The sequence below is a fragment of the Lepidochelys kempii genome, chromosome 9 (genome assembly GCF_965140265.1).
Source record: "Lepidochelys kempii isolate rLepKem1 chromosome 9, rLepKem1.hap2, whole genome shotgun sequence".
Classification (NCBI taxonomy): domain Eukaryota; kingdom Metazoa; phylum Chordata; order Testudines; family Cheloniidae; genus Lepidochelys; species Lepidochelys kempii.
Genome location: NC_133264.1, coordinates 96616464 through 96634123, shown reverse-complemented (window position 1 = coordinate 96634123; position 17660 = coordinate 96616464). Strand labels below are relative to the sequence as shown.

Here is a 17660-nt window from a genome sequence, read left to right as displayed (position 1 = left end):
GTAGGGTGCAACTTGAGCACCATTGTACTCTGGCTATTCCTAACTGCAAGAAAGCCCCCTGGAAGCCACAGAAATCCGGGCATAATTTGGAGCAGCCTATTTCATTTTATGCCAGGACCAAGCTGGTCCTCAGCCCTACTCAGAATCCAAGGTCCAAAAAGCCAGTGCAGACCCATCTTTGCCCCTAACTCCTGCACTGCACTCACTCAAGTCAGCTGAGGCTCAGAATCAGGGTCCTGCTGAGGTAGCTCTTGAATTAGAGCCATCCCACAGTTCACGAGATATGCAACATCAGATTTGTTCACGGATATCAATCACAGAGAAAAACAGGTATTTGCGCTTGCATCTCACTGCCACTCTGCGCTGTGCCCTTTATGTTGTGCTTGCTGCATTACACAATGACACACAATAGCGTGTACTGATGAAACACCTCTTAAGGGACAGTGTGACATGAATGATGATACATGTTGACATGACTTCTTAGGAGAGAAAGCACGGTGTTCAAAATAAATGTTCACTTGAAGTGGATCTCTGACCTCTCAAAACATGCCATTGCAAACTCTCTTCTGATGGCTCCAATGTATCTGTCCATTTCCATACCATTCTTAGAATATCAGCATCCTCCACTGATGCAGTGACCAACAGCGATGCTCTAATTAGGGGATCTCTCAGTATTTCCATTATTAGTCCATACGGACTGCTGAATGCCTGTCTGTCCACATTTCCACTCCCCCCTTTTTTTTGTTGTTGCTTGGCCACAAAAACACACTGCTGCTGAAACTTGGCAAGCACAACCTTGGGTGATGCTGACAATTTTTGGAGCCTGGAGTTAATGATTTTTCTGATCGTAACTCAGAAAGGGCTTTGGGTTATCTAAGCAGAAATACTGTATGCCCATTAACCCAAAATATGCATTCTGGAAAACCAGCCAAGGTTTCTCTCTTTCTCACAGAAGTCCTTACTGCACATGTACAGCCCATATGATAGGCTGACAGCAGCTTCAAATGGTCTACGCTGATATCAACATGTGAACTGTGGACCTGCTGGGCCTTGCTTCCTTAAGCAAAACACCCCACTGAGAGCTAAGCATTACCGGCATCACCCCGTCTTTCAGTGACCAATCATCTCCTTCCCGTTTGGGTGTGGTTGTCTCATTCTAAATAACATATACATACCAATATTCAAGTAGAGCAGAATGAGGTAAGAGAAGTCTTCATTTCCTTGCTGATCTCAGTGTGTGTTGCTGACTTAAAGCACAGGGATAGCCCTGTGGTGGTTTTTGATTGGTCAAAAACACACTTGAGTTGTCATGTGTCCATATCAAATTTTAGCCAATTGCCTCCCCACAAGTTCAGAGAGACAGAGGTATGGACAGTTCCAGTTTTGGCTCATCTCTATTTCAAGCAGACACAGAAACAGCAAAATGGTTTGGGTTTTACAAAACCTCAGTTGGAGTTTTGGTCCAGGTCCCACTCTGCATGACTACCCACAATTTGTGGGTCTCTGATAAAAGGGTTTGGGTTTGCCCATCTTTAATTGCTCACTTAGAGTAACATATATTACTTAAAACCTATGTTAATACACTAAATGCCTATGGTATCATAATGGTAGGTCTGCAAAACAATTATTACTTCAGAGAGCGTTTTGCTTGTTATTAAAAGCAAGTCAGATTTTATCAAGCCTTTAGGGTCTCTGAGATTAAAGAGAAATGAGGCAATTTACAAATAAATAAGGGAATTTGCTTTCTGCTTTGTAAACCCATTCATCAGACTATGTTAAAGAAGCAATAAAACAAATCAGGAAGGCTAGAGAGGAAAGGATATATTTGCTCATTTCTCAAATAATATGCACCAATCAGCCTCTTCTTTTCCACACATCTCTCCTCATGAGCAACAAACCCCATTACAAAAACTTGAATAGTAAAAACATCTTTTCACAAATCAAGAGATGAGCCCTAGAGCAACAGTGTTTACAACCAAACTTTCCCAAAGTCTGATTGTTCTTAGAGGCCATATTTGGGAGCTGGAGTGGACCCATGGCAGGGAGGGTGAGAACAATGTTTGAATCCAGGTCTGAGTTTTCCCAAAGTACAGGGTTTATTCAGATCTGGAGTTTTGGTTAGGAGTCATTTCTGCCCCAAACTCAAAATATTTCACTCCTGTAAATAGGCACCACATCACAAACAGATCATGATGGCTGTGGCATGAGAAAAAAAGTTACCATAAAGACACCAAGGCTCAAACTCTCTTCTAGGTTTGTGCAATCCCATTGCAGTCACTGGAGTTGCAGATAAGTAAGAGAGGACAGAATTTGGCCCCAAGCCTGGATATTACAAGCAGAAGCCAAAATGTACAGTCCTTGCTCTCTCAAAGCTTCCTTTTCAGACAATGGGAGTCTCATTTGGTTGAGGACTGAGTAAAGATGGTAGGATTTGGCCCTAGTGTATCATATTATCGCCAGAGAACTTGGTCTAATGATTACTTAACTTTACTAACAATGCTTTGCTGATTTAAAAAAAAAGTATAGATTGGATAATTACTATCTGAAAAAGCGAAGACACTAACACACAACACTGCGAACAATTATCCACATTAAATCCAAATTGTTTCAAAAGAGAAACAGCAAATGTTTAGAAGACGGCTGCACAGGGAAACTAAACAACCTAACAAAGAAAAGACTAGTATTAAATGAGGAAAAAAATTACTCATCTGCCCTTATTGTCATTCTCGCGATTATAAAATTATGGGCTGTAAGTATGGAGGGGTTTGACTTTTGGGTCATTACCAGCCGGGTGGCTGAAGGTTCACCAGATGATTCACTGCAAGCCTCTACACACCCAACGTTGACATTTTTCATAGCATTCGTGTAGGAAGTTAGGTCAACCCCCCTTTTTGGTGACCAATTTTTAGGGCCGAATAAGGGCCATGAGAGTGAACATGTAGGGGGAGCACCTCCAGTGGCTTCCCCTTTCACTAGGCATAAGGCCTCCTGTTGCCTGGGGATGGAGATCAGGCATATTTGGCAGAAGAACTTGCTTTTAGAGGTGTAACCATTGCTTCCTCGGTGCTGCTCTGCTGGCACCCTGCAGTGTCCAGATGAGCAGGACTATGTGGTCAATCCACGGGCTAAGGAGGGAGGAATCCTCCCACCAGGATACAGGGTGCTCTACTTTACGTAGTGCTTGGGAAGCCTCCAGATTCTTGAGCAGGTAGAGAAAGGTTGAGGTGTGAGGTGGGTTGACCAGAGCACAGAAAGCCAGTGCTCCATCCTCTCCACTGGCTAATTATTCATGGATTCATTGTGTTTAAGGACCATTCGATCACCTAATCTGACCTCCTGTATATCACAGGCCATTACATTTCGCCCAGTTACCCCTGTGCTGAGCCCAATAACTTGTGATAGGCTAAAGTGCACATCTTCCAGAAAGGCATCCAGTCTTGATCTGAAGACATCAAGAGATAGAAAATCCACCATTTCCCCCCTTGGTAGTTTGTTCCAATGGCTAATCGCTGTTAAAAACTCATGCCTAATTTCTAATACGAATTTGTCTGGCTTTAGCTTTCAGGCATTCGTTCTTGTTATGCCTTTTCCACCAGATTAAAGAGCCCTTTAGTACTCAGTATTTTCTCCCCATGAAGGAATTTATACACTGTAATCAAGTCACCTCTTAATCTTCTATTTTGAGACATTAAACAGAATGAGCTCTAAGTCTCCCCCTGTAAGGCCTTTTCTCCAGCCCCTGAATAATTTTTTATAGCTCTTTTCTCTGCCCTTTCCAATTTTTCAACATATTTTATGGAATATGATCACCCGAACTGGACACTGTATTCCCGTATAGGTCTCAGCAATGCTGTACACAGAGGTAACATCACCTCTGTGCTCCTACTCACTACCCATGTTAACACATCCAAGGCTCACATTAGCCTTTTTTGTCACAGTATCGTACTGGGAGCTCATGTTGAATTGCTTCTCCACTGACCTTTAAATCCTGCTCAGACTCACTGCATTCCACGACACAATCCCTCATTTTGCAGGCCTGGCCTGGATTCTTCATTTGGCTATATTAAAATGCATTTGATTTGAATGGGCCCAAGCAATCCAGATGGCTCTGTGTGACTGCCCTGTCCTGTGCCAATCTGTGTCAGCCAGGGCAGGATAGTCACAGACTACTGAGAAAAGTGTTGAAGTGTGTCAGACCTCCTACCGAATGCTGCAGAAGCCCACTAAGATTCAGGCCCTGATCCTGCAACTGACACTGTGCAGTGGACCTGTGCCCTTGTCTAGAGCTCCATTAACTTCAGGGGGAGTCTGCCCATGTGCAGAAAGTTGCAGGATCAGGGCTTTAGTGTTGGGCGTAGTTCAAAGCATTAGTGGCAGTCTTTATAGCCTTTTCTGGTCCAGAAATGTACTTACAGAAGAGAGCTTTCCTTCCCTACATCCTACCGTAACAGCTGAGGTCTACAGGGGTGTGTCTGCTCTTGGGACCTAAAGTTCTGCTTTCCCCCTTTGAAATGGATTCCCCCTGAGCTAGAGTTTTCCAAGCTTCAAATCACATTGCAAGGTTCTTCTGTTCAGCAATTCATCAAGCATTAGCTTGTGTTTCCTTCCTATTCTTTTATTTCTGTCTTCAGTCAGGCTCAGGGGATGATGTAGGATCATAGGGCAGGTTCATCTATGAGTTAGCACTGAGTTCTGCAAGCTCTTCAAAATTATTGCTCAGGGTTCTGGGACTTTTCTTATAGGCACACTAAAATCATTAAATGAGACACACACTACTAGTAACTCTCAGCAAAGAAATATCAGTCTTAGCTTGCTTCTCAGTTTGACTAGGAATGCAAATTTGTGAAGTAATTAACTAATGTGCTAGAAATCAACAATTTGCATAGAATACTTTCAGGTCTTCTGAGTTATAGCTGCAAAAATCTCCATCTCAAGAACAAGTTTTTGGAAGTATCAACATGGCTACAAATGGAGCAAGGTCCCAGTCCCTCAGTTTAGTTTATATTGAAATTATTTAATACAGAGAAGGCTTAGGTATAATTTAAAGCCAAGATTTTTAAAACTGGATACATAAAATGAGGCTCCTAAATCCATATTTAAGTGCACAAATCCATTTAAATAGTTGGCCTGAGTTTCAAAAATGCTGAGAACCCAGTAAAGCTGCTGCATGCTCAGCATATTTGATAATCAGGTCTCTGATTTTGGTTACTAACACATGGATTTATTAGTAGCCTAATGTTAAGCATCCAGGTTTGAAAATCTTAGTCTATTTCTGTACAAATGAGATAACAGATTCAGCATCCTACATTGGATAATCTTCCTACACTAAAATGGAATCAACTGAATGGATCTGATTGCATTCAGAGGAATAACCAGAGTCATAAAATGGTTTGGGTCAGAAGGGACTTGAAGAGGGTCTAGTTCCTGAAGCATTAATTTAATTATTCCTAAATTTAATTATTCCTAAACCACCCCTGGTAGATATGTACTAAGTGCACTTTTAAATAACTATCTACAAACTCCATTGGTGCCTTCTCCCATTGCCTGACTATTCTTTTTAGGCACCAGGCCAAAATCTTTTCAGATTTACATCCCACTGAAATCAGAACATTTAACCTAATTTTCCCCACTGAATTCTATTCTAGGCCTTCTAAAACATGGAAGGTGGGTAGGATTTAACACCATCACACACAAGGGAAGTGGCAACACATAGTATCAGGTTTCAGAGTAACAGCTATGTTAGTCTGTATTTGCAAAAAGAAAAGGAGTACTTGTGGCACCTTAGAGACTAACCAATTTATTTGAGCATAAGCTTTCGTGAGCTACAGCTCACTTCATCAGATCCGATGAAGTGAGCTGTAGCTCACGAAAGCTTATGCTCAAATAAATTGGTTAGTCTCTAAGGTGCCACAAGTACTCCTTTTCTTTTAACACATAGTATGTATCCAGTCTTTGCTTGTCCATTACAACCAAAAGTCATTGTCTTCTAGAGAAAGGTGATAGGAAACAGTAAACTGTGCTAAGTGGTAGAGTTTATCACAGCATTCTTGCTCCTCTAATTGCATTGCACAGACAGCATGTTGCTAATGTAACCCATAGCCTTGAATACCAGAGCTTTCCCTACAGCTGAACAACTAGAAATCCTCCAAAAGAGCAATTGTTAAAAACCACAAATCTCTCGAAGAATGAACTTCTCATGAAATACATATCATACATAACTGCACTGAACTACTTCATGGGAAAGCATTAGCATTGTTAGCTAGTGTATATTTCAAAATGAAACCTGTGCATTAATTCAAGAGATTGCACAATTATTTAAGCAAATAAAAGTGCATCTAGATGTAAGCAGAGTCAGGATGAGCTCCACCCTGACATCTGGTGGTGAGGTGCGGCAAGTTGTGGAAAAGAACTTCAGGGACTGATCTCATTTGCATAGGCACACCCACCTCGCCTAGAATGAGGCCATAACTGCCCAAATGGTCACTTTGGCTGTTGTGGGATCCCCAGTGTCTCTGTTATTGGGGCGGGAAGAATAAATTGTTATTACCCTGATTATGGGAACTGTGCTTGGAACTGTACTTGGCCTTTTGTTATGATGGAGGGACTCACCATCAACTAAGTAGCACTCGCTAGGCAAGGGACATGGGTTCCAAAACTCTGTGAATTGAGAGAGGCTTGAGACAGGTATTTGTACCTGGTGGTGTGGGCCCCTTTGTGAGGGCCTGAAGCACCAATTGTCTATCTGTCTCTCTCCACTGTGGAATGTCAGAGCTAATTTTGGGTCTATTAAGAGTCTTGCTACAGGTACTGTGCTGAATTCACTTTGGCCTTATGGTGCACCAGCACTAAGGCTCCCACTACTATGAGCTGAAATCACTGAGAGCTGGAATCACTGAGCACTGTGTCAAGTAGTGGAGAGCCGGAAGAACTAGAGTGCAGTGGTGCTGTTCGTGGATAGGCTGGCGGAGTGTTTGTGAGACGGCGAGGTAAGCTGTGCAGAGCGGAGCCGTTCGTGAGACAGCGGAGTGTTTGTGAGACGGCGAGCTGAGCAGAGCTGTTCGTGAGACGGCGGAGTGAAGTGTTCGTGGGACGGCGAGCTGTGCAGAGTGGAGCTGGTCGTGAGACAGCGGAGCAGAGCCCTGGGGGGCAGTCAACTTCAGGACACATAAGGTGCCCCTTACCTCTTTCCCCCACACACAGGCACATTTTAGCCAGACTGGGGAGTAACACTCTGCAGATGAACTTTTGAACTCTGGGGCTGGACTTTTTGAACTTTGGGTGATTTGTGGATTGCTGGACTCAAGAGACGTTTGGGTTCTGGGACTCAAGAACCCAAGGGAAAGGATGTGGCCCAATTTGCAGGGGTGGGTCTTTGCTCATGGTTTGGTTAATGAACACTAGTTGTGGTGTTTCCCCAATTTAATGCTGATGTTGTTTACCTCATGTTATTAAAGATTCTCTGCTACACCAAGACTCTGTGCTTGCGAGAGGGGAAGTATTGCCTCTTTGAGGCGCCCAGGGGGTGTGTAAGATTTTCCCAGGTCACTGGGTGGGGGCTCGAGCCAGTTTTGCATTTGCTTTGATGAGAGGGAACCCGGCCCTTGCTGCTATCAACTTGGCCTGGCAGAAGGGTTACATATAAGACACAAATGCTTACCTACAGACACTGACAATTGCTTATTGCTGTACAAATGATCTACAACTCTGTGTCTTAGTTCCTCACCTGTAGAAAGGTGATGACAATACACCTTTGCCTCAACATCTCTCTTGCTTGTCTATTTAGATTGTAAACTATCTAGAGCAGAGACTACTCTTCGTACTAGGCTGTCTGGTACTACATGTTTGCATAGCATCTTGCACAATGCGACCCCAATCTCAATTCTGATCACGAGACAATACACAAATAATGAATAACAGCAACAAAAAAGATGGCAGATATTGCAGAAACTAGGATTCTCAAATTCATGAAACGATGTATGCCAAGTATACATCAGCTAACACAAACCTATATTGTAGAAAGTGGCTTAAATGTAAACAAACACTTGCATTAGACATGGGTGCTGTCCAGCCGAACAAATGACAGATTCAATAGCTGCCCATCTTGCTGTAGTACCTCTTTCTCCTGGCCCTCTGTCAAACAACCACATTGCTCGGCAATAATAATCAATTAACAGGAATGACTGCCATTTTTAATGAAGGGGAATTCACTGTTCAAAATGGTGCCAACCCAGAATTTAAGATGAACACGTATGAGAAAGCTATTGCAACAATCCATTAGAAGCTACCAAATCCAATGCCCTCGGCACTAAAAATGGAGACCTCTGCTGCTTAAGGTAAAGGAGCAACGCCATCAGCCGATAGCAACAGTAGTCTCTTAACCTTACACCCTGGCCCAATGTTTGACACTATTATGTAAACTCTCCTTTTTAAAAAAAAATGACAATTGATTCTTTACAATGTCCCAAAAGATAAAACTCAAACAGAAACTTTTCATGAACTGATATCAGATAAACCGCATTTGAACCTCATCCTAAGGGGTGGGTGTGCATGTGAGGAAATGAAACTCTTTAAAACTTGTTTGCATAACCCGTTTCATACAACTAAATTTGATGAAAGATGATATTAATATCATCAGTTGTGAATATGCAAGGAAATATACAAAGCAAATTCATGTACACACATTCATGTGTAATAATATGACCCATTTTAGTGTATTTTCATAGGAACTGGCTGCTTCAGTCTAAATCATAGAATCATAGAATATCAGGGTTGGAAGGGACCTCAGGAGATCATCTAGTCCAACCCCCTGCTCAAAGCAGGACCAATCCCCAATTTTTGCCCCAGATCCCTAAATGGCCCCCTCAAGGACTGAACTCACAACCCTGGGTTTAGCAGGCCAATGCTCAAACCACTGAGCTATCCCTCCCCCCAAATCATAGACTTCGCAACCCCAAAATGGATTAGCAATGTGGTTCACTCATTAATGTACTAGAACAAAACATGATTTTCATCATGATACTTGGTTGTCATGACAAAGCTTTAGAGCTCCACGAATGTTGCATTTGAACTAGTAAATGCTGCTTTTGTTACGTGGTTTCGGAAACGTCTGCCTCTTATTTTTGTAAGCAGATTGCCTAACTCTGCTAGCCGCATGTTTTAATACGGGAAGAGCCTGCAATTGCTTTCAGTATTGTTTTGCCTTCTGCCACCAACAGTACGTTACATGCAAGTAAATGAGTGTTTTCTTTGCAGTGTTGTTGTAGTCGTATTGATCCCATGATATCAGAGAGACAAGGTGGGTGAGGTCATATCTTTTATAGGACCAACTTCGTTAGTGAGAGAGACAAGCTTTCGAGCTCACACAGAGCTCTTCTTCAGGTCTGGGAAGGGTACTCAGAGTGTCACAAACCTTCCTTTTTCCTACAACTGCGGAGGTATTAAATGCCCACTTCACCTTGAATGGGCTCTTACAATATGGTAACTCCTTCTGCTAAATCATCTGTTCCATCTTGTATTGAGCTGTGCCAACAGGTGTTAAGTGACTGGAACAGCATACAGAAACCTTTCCCAGTGGAAATTTCCATGTGTGCACAAAAGATGAAGCACCTACTTCTCCTCTGTCGCTCACATATCACTCTTTAAATGTCTATTTTAACAGAGATGTGTGATGTATTAATGCATGGTGGTTGGGAAAATCAGATCAGATGCGTTTGCCAGAGTGCAGCGCCACCCTGTTCTTCATCAGGGTTGGGATTTATTTTAGTCACTTTGGTTTTGGACTTGCAGTTCCCTCCCTTTCAGAATATTACCTCACTTTCTTCTATTCATTGAGCTTCACTGGTCTCCCAAATGCTTGGTAAATTTTCTAATTTATTAAGACACGTGGAGACATTACATTGTAAATTAATGGTTGTTGACGATTTCTGTCCAAATCTCCTTCCTTATGTAAAAATGTTTTGCTATAGCGAATAGCCAATGGGACTACTTCCTTAGGTAAGGATTACTTCGTGAGTGAGCTTTGCAGGATCCAGCCCTTAAACTCAAATATTATGTGGTGGGATATACACAAGGAAGGGTTAGATTCGATTACTATCCTCAGCAATGTTTGGCACACCACTAGAGTTACACATTTGAAGGCAAAATCTCTTCCATTGGAAATTTGTCTGTTTCACTTACTGGAATTACTTTGGTTCTGTCCTTTTTCTGATCATTCACTTATTTACTTTGAGCTTCGTGTGCCTTCTGTTAGTGTCAATATGGCTCGGATGGCAGCAGATGCTCCTCTAGGACAGGAGGGTAGTCTTCACTAGGTTTGGACATACTGGTCTGAATGAATAAGAACTGATGTGAACCTTTGCCCCAAACTTGAACTGAACCAGAACTAAAACCTTTAAAACCTTTCTAGTAAGTCAACAGAATGAACATTTAAGAAAAAGTGTTTTTAATTTTGATTTGCCTCTGTATTTACTGACTCCATCTGGGACAAGAAATATAAGTGCTGAAATATGGTAGGCTTTTCCAACCTCACTTGAGAGTGTAAGTACTAGAAAGCTTAAAAGAAGCCTGGGTTTTGTTGTTGTTGTTCTTTTGAGATTGCTAGCCCAATTTGGAAGACTCATTAGATAGCTCAGATATGGTGTGGATAAACTTTACCTACTTTAGGGAGCTGATGCAAACCAAACTCACAACACTTTTGAAGTTCACCCATCACTACTTTCCGTAGTACCTGGGTTCACACTGACTGGTGACAGCAATTCTAGTGAAGTTTTGCACAGTTAGAAGTGCCAACTGTCTTTACTTTGGGAGTGAAGCCATAGGGCCTGAATTGGCTCACACTTTGGTATTACTCAGGCATATCTCCCCTGGAGTCAATGGAGTTACACCAGAGTCAGTGAGAGGAGAACCAGCCTTCTAAAGCACAGCTGGTTTATTGCTGTTCACCTGCAACTCTGTTTCTCCCTGATTTTTAAGATTAACAGCCCTGCACTGCACCAATTATTGAGCCTGGTTTGTAGTTGCCCACTGGATTGAGACGAGGCAGAAGAACTGTATAGCTCGACTTTCACTGCCACTTTAGATAAAATTGCAGAAATGAGAAGGCAGGGGACTCTCAAGGAAAGCATCAGTGTCACACTGTAGCCTCCACAGAGCATACACAATTCAAAGTCCCATATGTTTACTTAGGTAAACCATCTGTTTTGCTAGAAAAAAAGCTATCATGCTAGCATTATAGCCACAGGTATAACAAACTCACTGACCTGTTCTAAATTTTGGATTCTTGCATTAATCCTAAATTGATTAGTGAAAGTGCAAAAGAAAAAGTGTGTGTCTTAGTAAAATTTTTACTGGAAAATCTGATCTTTTCCCTTGGTCTGATCCTTTCTCCTTCTAGTGATTTTTTTCTCTACGCTACTCCAAATGTGTGTCTCTCTCTCTTACTTATTTACTTTAAAGAATTTAGTTACTGAATCAAAGTTGCAAGTTGTTTTAAATGTATCACCCAACAATCTCTTTCTGGTGGATTCTTTTCCAAATTTTGCTCCAGTAACACAGTATTGAGCCAATCTTACTTTCTATAACTCATGAACATTCCCTTGATTTCTGTGAACAGATGTCACTTTAAGAGGATGGTATTCACACATTCTGTGATTGAAGCAGCTGTAAGGTGCTTGACTTCAGCAGGACCCACTCTGTAGCCAAGAGTTTATTACACAGCCATTTTCTCATCATGCCCAGTAACACTGGCTTCGAGTCAAAGAGCCAGATCTTCCAAGGCTCTCAGGATGTGTATCTCCCAGTGGCTGCAGTATGAGAGAGGGTGCTCAGCTGCACCTCGCTGGATTTGAGAGCTGGCTCAGGAAAGCAGTGAAGCTCCAGGAGTTTCAGCTTACAGAGATTCCTCATGATTCTTCCAGTGGAGAGCAGGGTCTACCCTCCCTCCCCCTCCTCTCCATGGAAATGGCAGGGCATCTGTCTCTCCACATCTACAGACTCCTCGAATCCACCAGAGGCAAGTAGCTGGTGAGTAGAAGCCTCCCACCCCTCTCCCCTCCCCCACCTCCTAGCATCCATTCACAGCACCCCTCAGTAAGGAGGCATGCTGCTGGGGAATGCTCCACTCCTCTCCAGGCAGTAACTCCACTCCAGGGAGCATCCTACCTCACGGAGGGGGGGACCACACAATTTATGGCAAGCTCTGGGCCAAATGTCCCATTCCTCCTGAGCAATGCAGCAACAAGGTGTGTGAAGGGGGAGGGGACAAAGGCAACTTTAAAGCACTTTTGTGCTTTCCACTTGCGTCGCCTGGCCCCTGGCATAAGTTAGAGCAGCCTCGGGGCATCTTGAGCTGCTGGAAAGCATTTGTCTGTCTGGGCTGGTTTTGTTCCAGCTTAGGAGCCTCCTTATGTTGGGCTAATTCCCCAACGGCCATTTCCACTTCCATTATGGCTCCCTTTCACCACTGGACTGACACGAAGGGGCTGGGCCTGTGCACCTGGCAGCAAAGTGGTGCACCTCTGTCCCTGCGGTAAGAATCTAGTCAAGTGCAAGTCCTGCACCAGACAATTAATTCCAAAGAAACTCAATTGTGGTTGGCACTAGAAAGCTGACTGGTGAGCTGTGCTGCCAGCCCGTTTGAATCTATAGCAGCAGTAATAACAGTAAGGAAGTCGCACATCTCTCCAGCTAAGAATTAGGTATTATGAAAAGGAAAATTCACTGCAGCAGTCTCGAAGAAGCTATCTTTTAGGAGAAGTTACGGTGTCACAGCCTAATCTGTACTTGAAGATTATTGGTGGAACATGATTTATATTGACATGCAAATTTAATGAGATGAAGATTTTTATTGTTTCTCCTATCTCTAGGTTCAGGCTATTTCCCTGAGGTGGAAAAATGCTCTTTGCAAGAAATTCGTTATTTGCAAATGTGTCTTTTCTCCAGTATACTAAAACCAAATTAAAAAATCACTCCAAGACTATAATCACATTTAATTTCTGTTGGTCATAATCAACATGAATGCATTAGATCATATTTACTTGTAGTGTAGTTACTGTACCTATGTGTACGATGATCTAAGTAAAATATGTTGGATATGGGAGATAGATGCTATGTACAGGTAAATTATATGTAAAATGGTGCATTATGTATTATTTCAAAATGTTTCTATTAAATGCATTAAAAGAAACCCATGTTCACTCTGCATTAAGGATGTGCTGTTCTAGTCAAATAGTCAGGAAATGCTGAAGAAAAACACCTTACAGCAGTGATGTTACCTCAAGCACATCGTACATCCCGGTACACCTAACAAAACAAACATGAAGAATGCTATAATAACCCATCACCTACCAATCGTCCTACAGCCATCCGGCAAGGTGCCGAGCCTTCCATTCCCAGGAGACACAATCAGGGTTGAGGGCACTAAATATCTCACAGGAGATGATAAGGGGCCCATGATGTGCACAGCCTAGGTTGCCTCAAACCCTTTTATGGAAAACACTCACACTTAATGAGCTGCCCACACACGGGCATGATCCCTCCTAGATCTTCATGGCTGGAATTGTTTAAAAGGCAGGATCGTGCACATTGTGAAGCAGCTTGAGCCTCCCTCGGGAATTCTGGCAGAGCCCTGCACCAAACCCATGGCTGGCACTGAAAAATGGGCTCCAACAAGCAAGAAACACTTACTTGGGTTACATACGGAAATGAACGGGTTCACACAGACATTCTGATGAAAAGACACGGTTGTTCACAAAACTGCAACATACGTTATAGTATTTGTGAAATAAAGACTCTAGCAAACAATAGTCACATGATACTTAAATTCACAAGCTCCAAGCTCATGACGTACTGCAACCTAACTTAAAACAATGGAGAGGCAGACTGCAGGTTTCTCGATATTGTCAACAATGCAACACTCCCCCACAAATCATGGGAACATGAAAAAGCCCAGACTAGGATTTTGGCTGACGATTCTGCTACTTGGAATGAGAAGGAAACCTGCATTTTACTGTCCTCCCTGAAATGACTTTTAAAACACCGGTGTCATGGCTCAGTGAAAATCCTTGGCTGCTGGATTCTCACTTTGAATTTGGAGTGCTTTGGTAGTGGATGGGGGAATAACGTTTTCAGAGTTCCTGCACTATGTTGCAGTCTTTGAGCTGAGAAAATACACGCCTCTCCTTTTATGAGCCTCACTCAACTGTGCTTTGTGCCACTGGGAACCATCTCAGTTCAGCCCCAGTCACTTTCAGGGGGCAGAGGAACACCCCACAACTCAACTTCTTACAAATGCATACCTGAAAGGATTTTTTACCCTTTCATTCAAGAAGACAAAAGCATGCAAGAAATCCACAGGGCAAAGAGGCTCGAAGAACTGGTGTTTGGCACATGCTGTGGTCAGCCACGGTAAAAAAAATAAAATAAATTAAAATTAAAATAAAATTAAACAGAGAACTGCTACTGCACAAAGAAGGCTGGGCTAGATTCACCAGGCTGTTCGACCAGGATGACCCTGGTGTAAGGCCACTGAAATCAAAATGATTCCAGCAGAAAATTGGCGTAACACAAGGTGAATCAAGCCCACTGCTTTGATCTTCCACATGTATCAGCTCGGAGGGAGGCCGTTACAGCTTCAAATGCCTCTTGATGAGGTCCCTCAGAATAAAATCTTAAGGGCATGATCACCCTTGGAGATGCACTCACACCACTGCCATTGACTTCAATGGGAAACCAGAGAGAGAACAGGGGCTTGAAACCCAGCACTTTTTATGGAAAAAAATTTCTCTCTCCAGTGTGAACTAACAGATGTGGTAGACTAACCGGATGAACAGTGATATCAGAAATGCACCATGTAAAATACTGTGAAGGTTTCCTTTTGTATTTATCATTTTCAGTCTCACTAGCCTGCCTATAGCATGTGTGCGTGCTTCTCTCTATATATTTTAACCAACTATCATTCTTCTCAGCTGAGTCAATCTCTTGTCCCTGAGGAGCTTTTATAATTACATTAGAGGCGTCTTTTTTGCTGTAACTTACAGACGTGACAAATGATCTTGAAAAGTCTGACACTCAACCATGGATATCTGCTATCTCCAGACTTATCATACACGGTAGATTTCCTCATGGCGCAAATCCACCTCAGTCATGATTTCAAATCAGTGGCTCAGAAGGAAACAATTCTCCTGTGTCAATTAGAGATCATAGTCCTAAAACCACATCAGACTGAAAGCTAGACCCAGTAACTGCTACGTAACAGACCAGAGATGGAGCTAAACAAACCATCAAACTGGAACAAGAAATAAACTTCTCATTAACCCTGACAATAACTGGTTAATGGTAGAAAAATATTTTCTTGAAATGCAAGATATTCAGAGAAAACCAGGTCAGCTTGATTGCCACAGAACTCATCAGTACAGAATACACCACACAGAATTGAAATACAACATGAAGAGAATTTCAGCCAACAGCTGAAAAGAAACCAAAGTTTGAGTCAGTTTTGATAGTGGTTAGTGCAAGGTATTGTCCTCGGAGACTCAGGACTCCTAGTTTCTATACCCAAATGTCAGAGTGCCCCTGTGTGACCTTGGGAAAAGCACTTTACCTTGCTGGGTCTTACTTTATCCCTTTATAAAACATTTATGATGTTTACCTACCTCTCAGTGGGGTAAAAATTAATTGGCCTGATCCAACACCCATTGAAGTAAATGGTAGTCTTTCCATTGACTTCCATTTAATGGGCTTTGGATTAGGCCCAATGTTTGTAAAGTGCTTTGTACATTGCAGCTGAAAGGTACTATACAGTGCCAAGCATGCTGAATAAATTATTACTAACAATTCTCCACAGAGGGCAGTGCCAGGTATGATGAACTGGTAGAGCAAGTTAACAGGCTGTTTGTTTAGTCTATGGACTATTGCTTTCCAAACCAGTCTGTAAACCTGGGCAATACAGTTTAAAGCATATTTCTGCAAGTTGTGAGCGCCTGTCTGAGGTTGTTTCAGTCCCAGTAGAGCTAGAAAGAGATGATCATGGCCTAGGCCATCATCTTCTCTTTCAATATTAAATGACACCATGAACGCTAATGTCATTTCCCTCTAAACACGGTGTATCTATACAGTTACAAGTAACTATAATGAGAAGAAAGTAGGGAACAGAAAACATGGACTTCTATTTTCCCCCCAATCTGTTTGCTTTGGGAATTCAACAGTGCTTTGAGGCAGGTCCTCAGCTGGTATAAATCAGAGCAGGTCTCTCGAACTCAGTTGAGCTGTGCCCTTTTTCACCCGCTGAGAACCTGGCCCAAAGTATAGAGTCATTTTCACAGCTTCCCATGTAGTCAGTCTGTCTGTCCCTTGCTGAAGGGAACACTGAAAACAACTGGGGAGTAGAAAACCACTTAAAGTAATATGCAGGAACTGCAATTCTGGGCAGCCTTTTTCCAGGTCAAGCAAGGAGACCCCTGAATTCCTCCCATCCACTCTAGGACTATATGGATGGGGACATGATTAAACCCTTTTCTTTTCTTTCAAGAAAAGAAAGTGCCAAGCATTTAAAATAAAAATCAGAAATGAAAGCAGACACATTAAGAACGAGTGTGGAAATTCTCAGTGGAAAAGTACAGCAGTGTTAAATGGCTGTTACACATCTATGACTTTGTATTTTAAAACGTGCATTTATGGCATAATAATACTACCAGCAAGAAGGAGTGGCCCACTTGGGATTCAAATATAAGAAAATATTGCTTCCAATAATCTAACAGATGGGGTCATTGGTGTAACAACCGATCGGAGAATACAATACTGACATGAACTAATTTCACAATGGCATGAGCCATTAGGACCACCAATATGTTTCAGGCCTGTCTCTAGTCGTGATGTCCACCCTTAAAGGACTTGTTCAGACTCTCACCGTACATCAGACAAGGGGTAAAGTGACATCTCTCAGCAAACATAAAGGAAATGTTTGGTTTTCTCACACGCACAAAGCAATAGTTTAAAGTGATCTCCACAGCTGTATTTTCTTACAATGTGGGGGGGTGAGGGTGGGGTGGTCACTTTTTTCTTATAAAAGACACAGAGATTTTATTCCATACACTGCTTTGCATTCATTGCAGAAATGTGTAATGCACTAAATCCAAGACATCACCTGCATATTACATTTCAAATCACGCGAATGTTCCCGTTGATACGGATTAGAATCAGGGTCACTGAACTTCAAATCAGAAAAAATATGGAAGTGGTTACTTACGGATGTGTATAGGTATCCTTCACTGTTCATTGCCAAATACAATTTCGTTTGAACCCCTTGAATAGCCACCACTCGTAAGCCCACGGGTATGAGGTTAAACAAAGCTAGGAGAGAAACGGACACAAATAGCAAAGTTAATCTTTTCAAATAATTATCTGAGATAGATGAGTAATGTATAATCATTATAACTATTCACAGTGGCTCTGGTCCTGCAAACACTTAATTCTAATACTTAGCTCTTATCTAGTGCTTGCCAGCAGCTGATCTCAAAGCACATTACAAAGGAAATCAGTATCGTTATCCCCATTTTGCAGATGGAGAAACTGAGGCACTGAGCGGTGACGTGACCTGCTCAAGGTCACCTAGAAGGCCAGAGACACAGCCTATGAATAGAACTGAAGATCCCCTGAGTGTCAAG

The 17660-nt window shown here is 42.3% G+C and overlaps 1 protein-coding gene across 12 annotated transcripts in view; it reads right to left on the bottom strand.

Moving 5' to 3' along the window:
- FGF13 (fibroblast growth factor 13) overlaps positions 1 to 17660 on the bottom strand; it is a 384330-nt gene that overhangs the window by 56512 nt on the left and 310158 nt on the right. For all 12 annotated transcript variants that reach the window (XM_073358426.1, XM_073358428.1, XM_073358429.1 and 9 more), the window contains one exon: positions 17243 to 17346. In XM_073358426.1, the coding sequence (XP_073214527.1) occupies positions 17243 to 17346 (104 nt within the window). The remainder of the gene's footprint in view (positions 1 to 17242; positions 17347 to 17660) is intronic.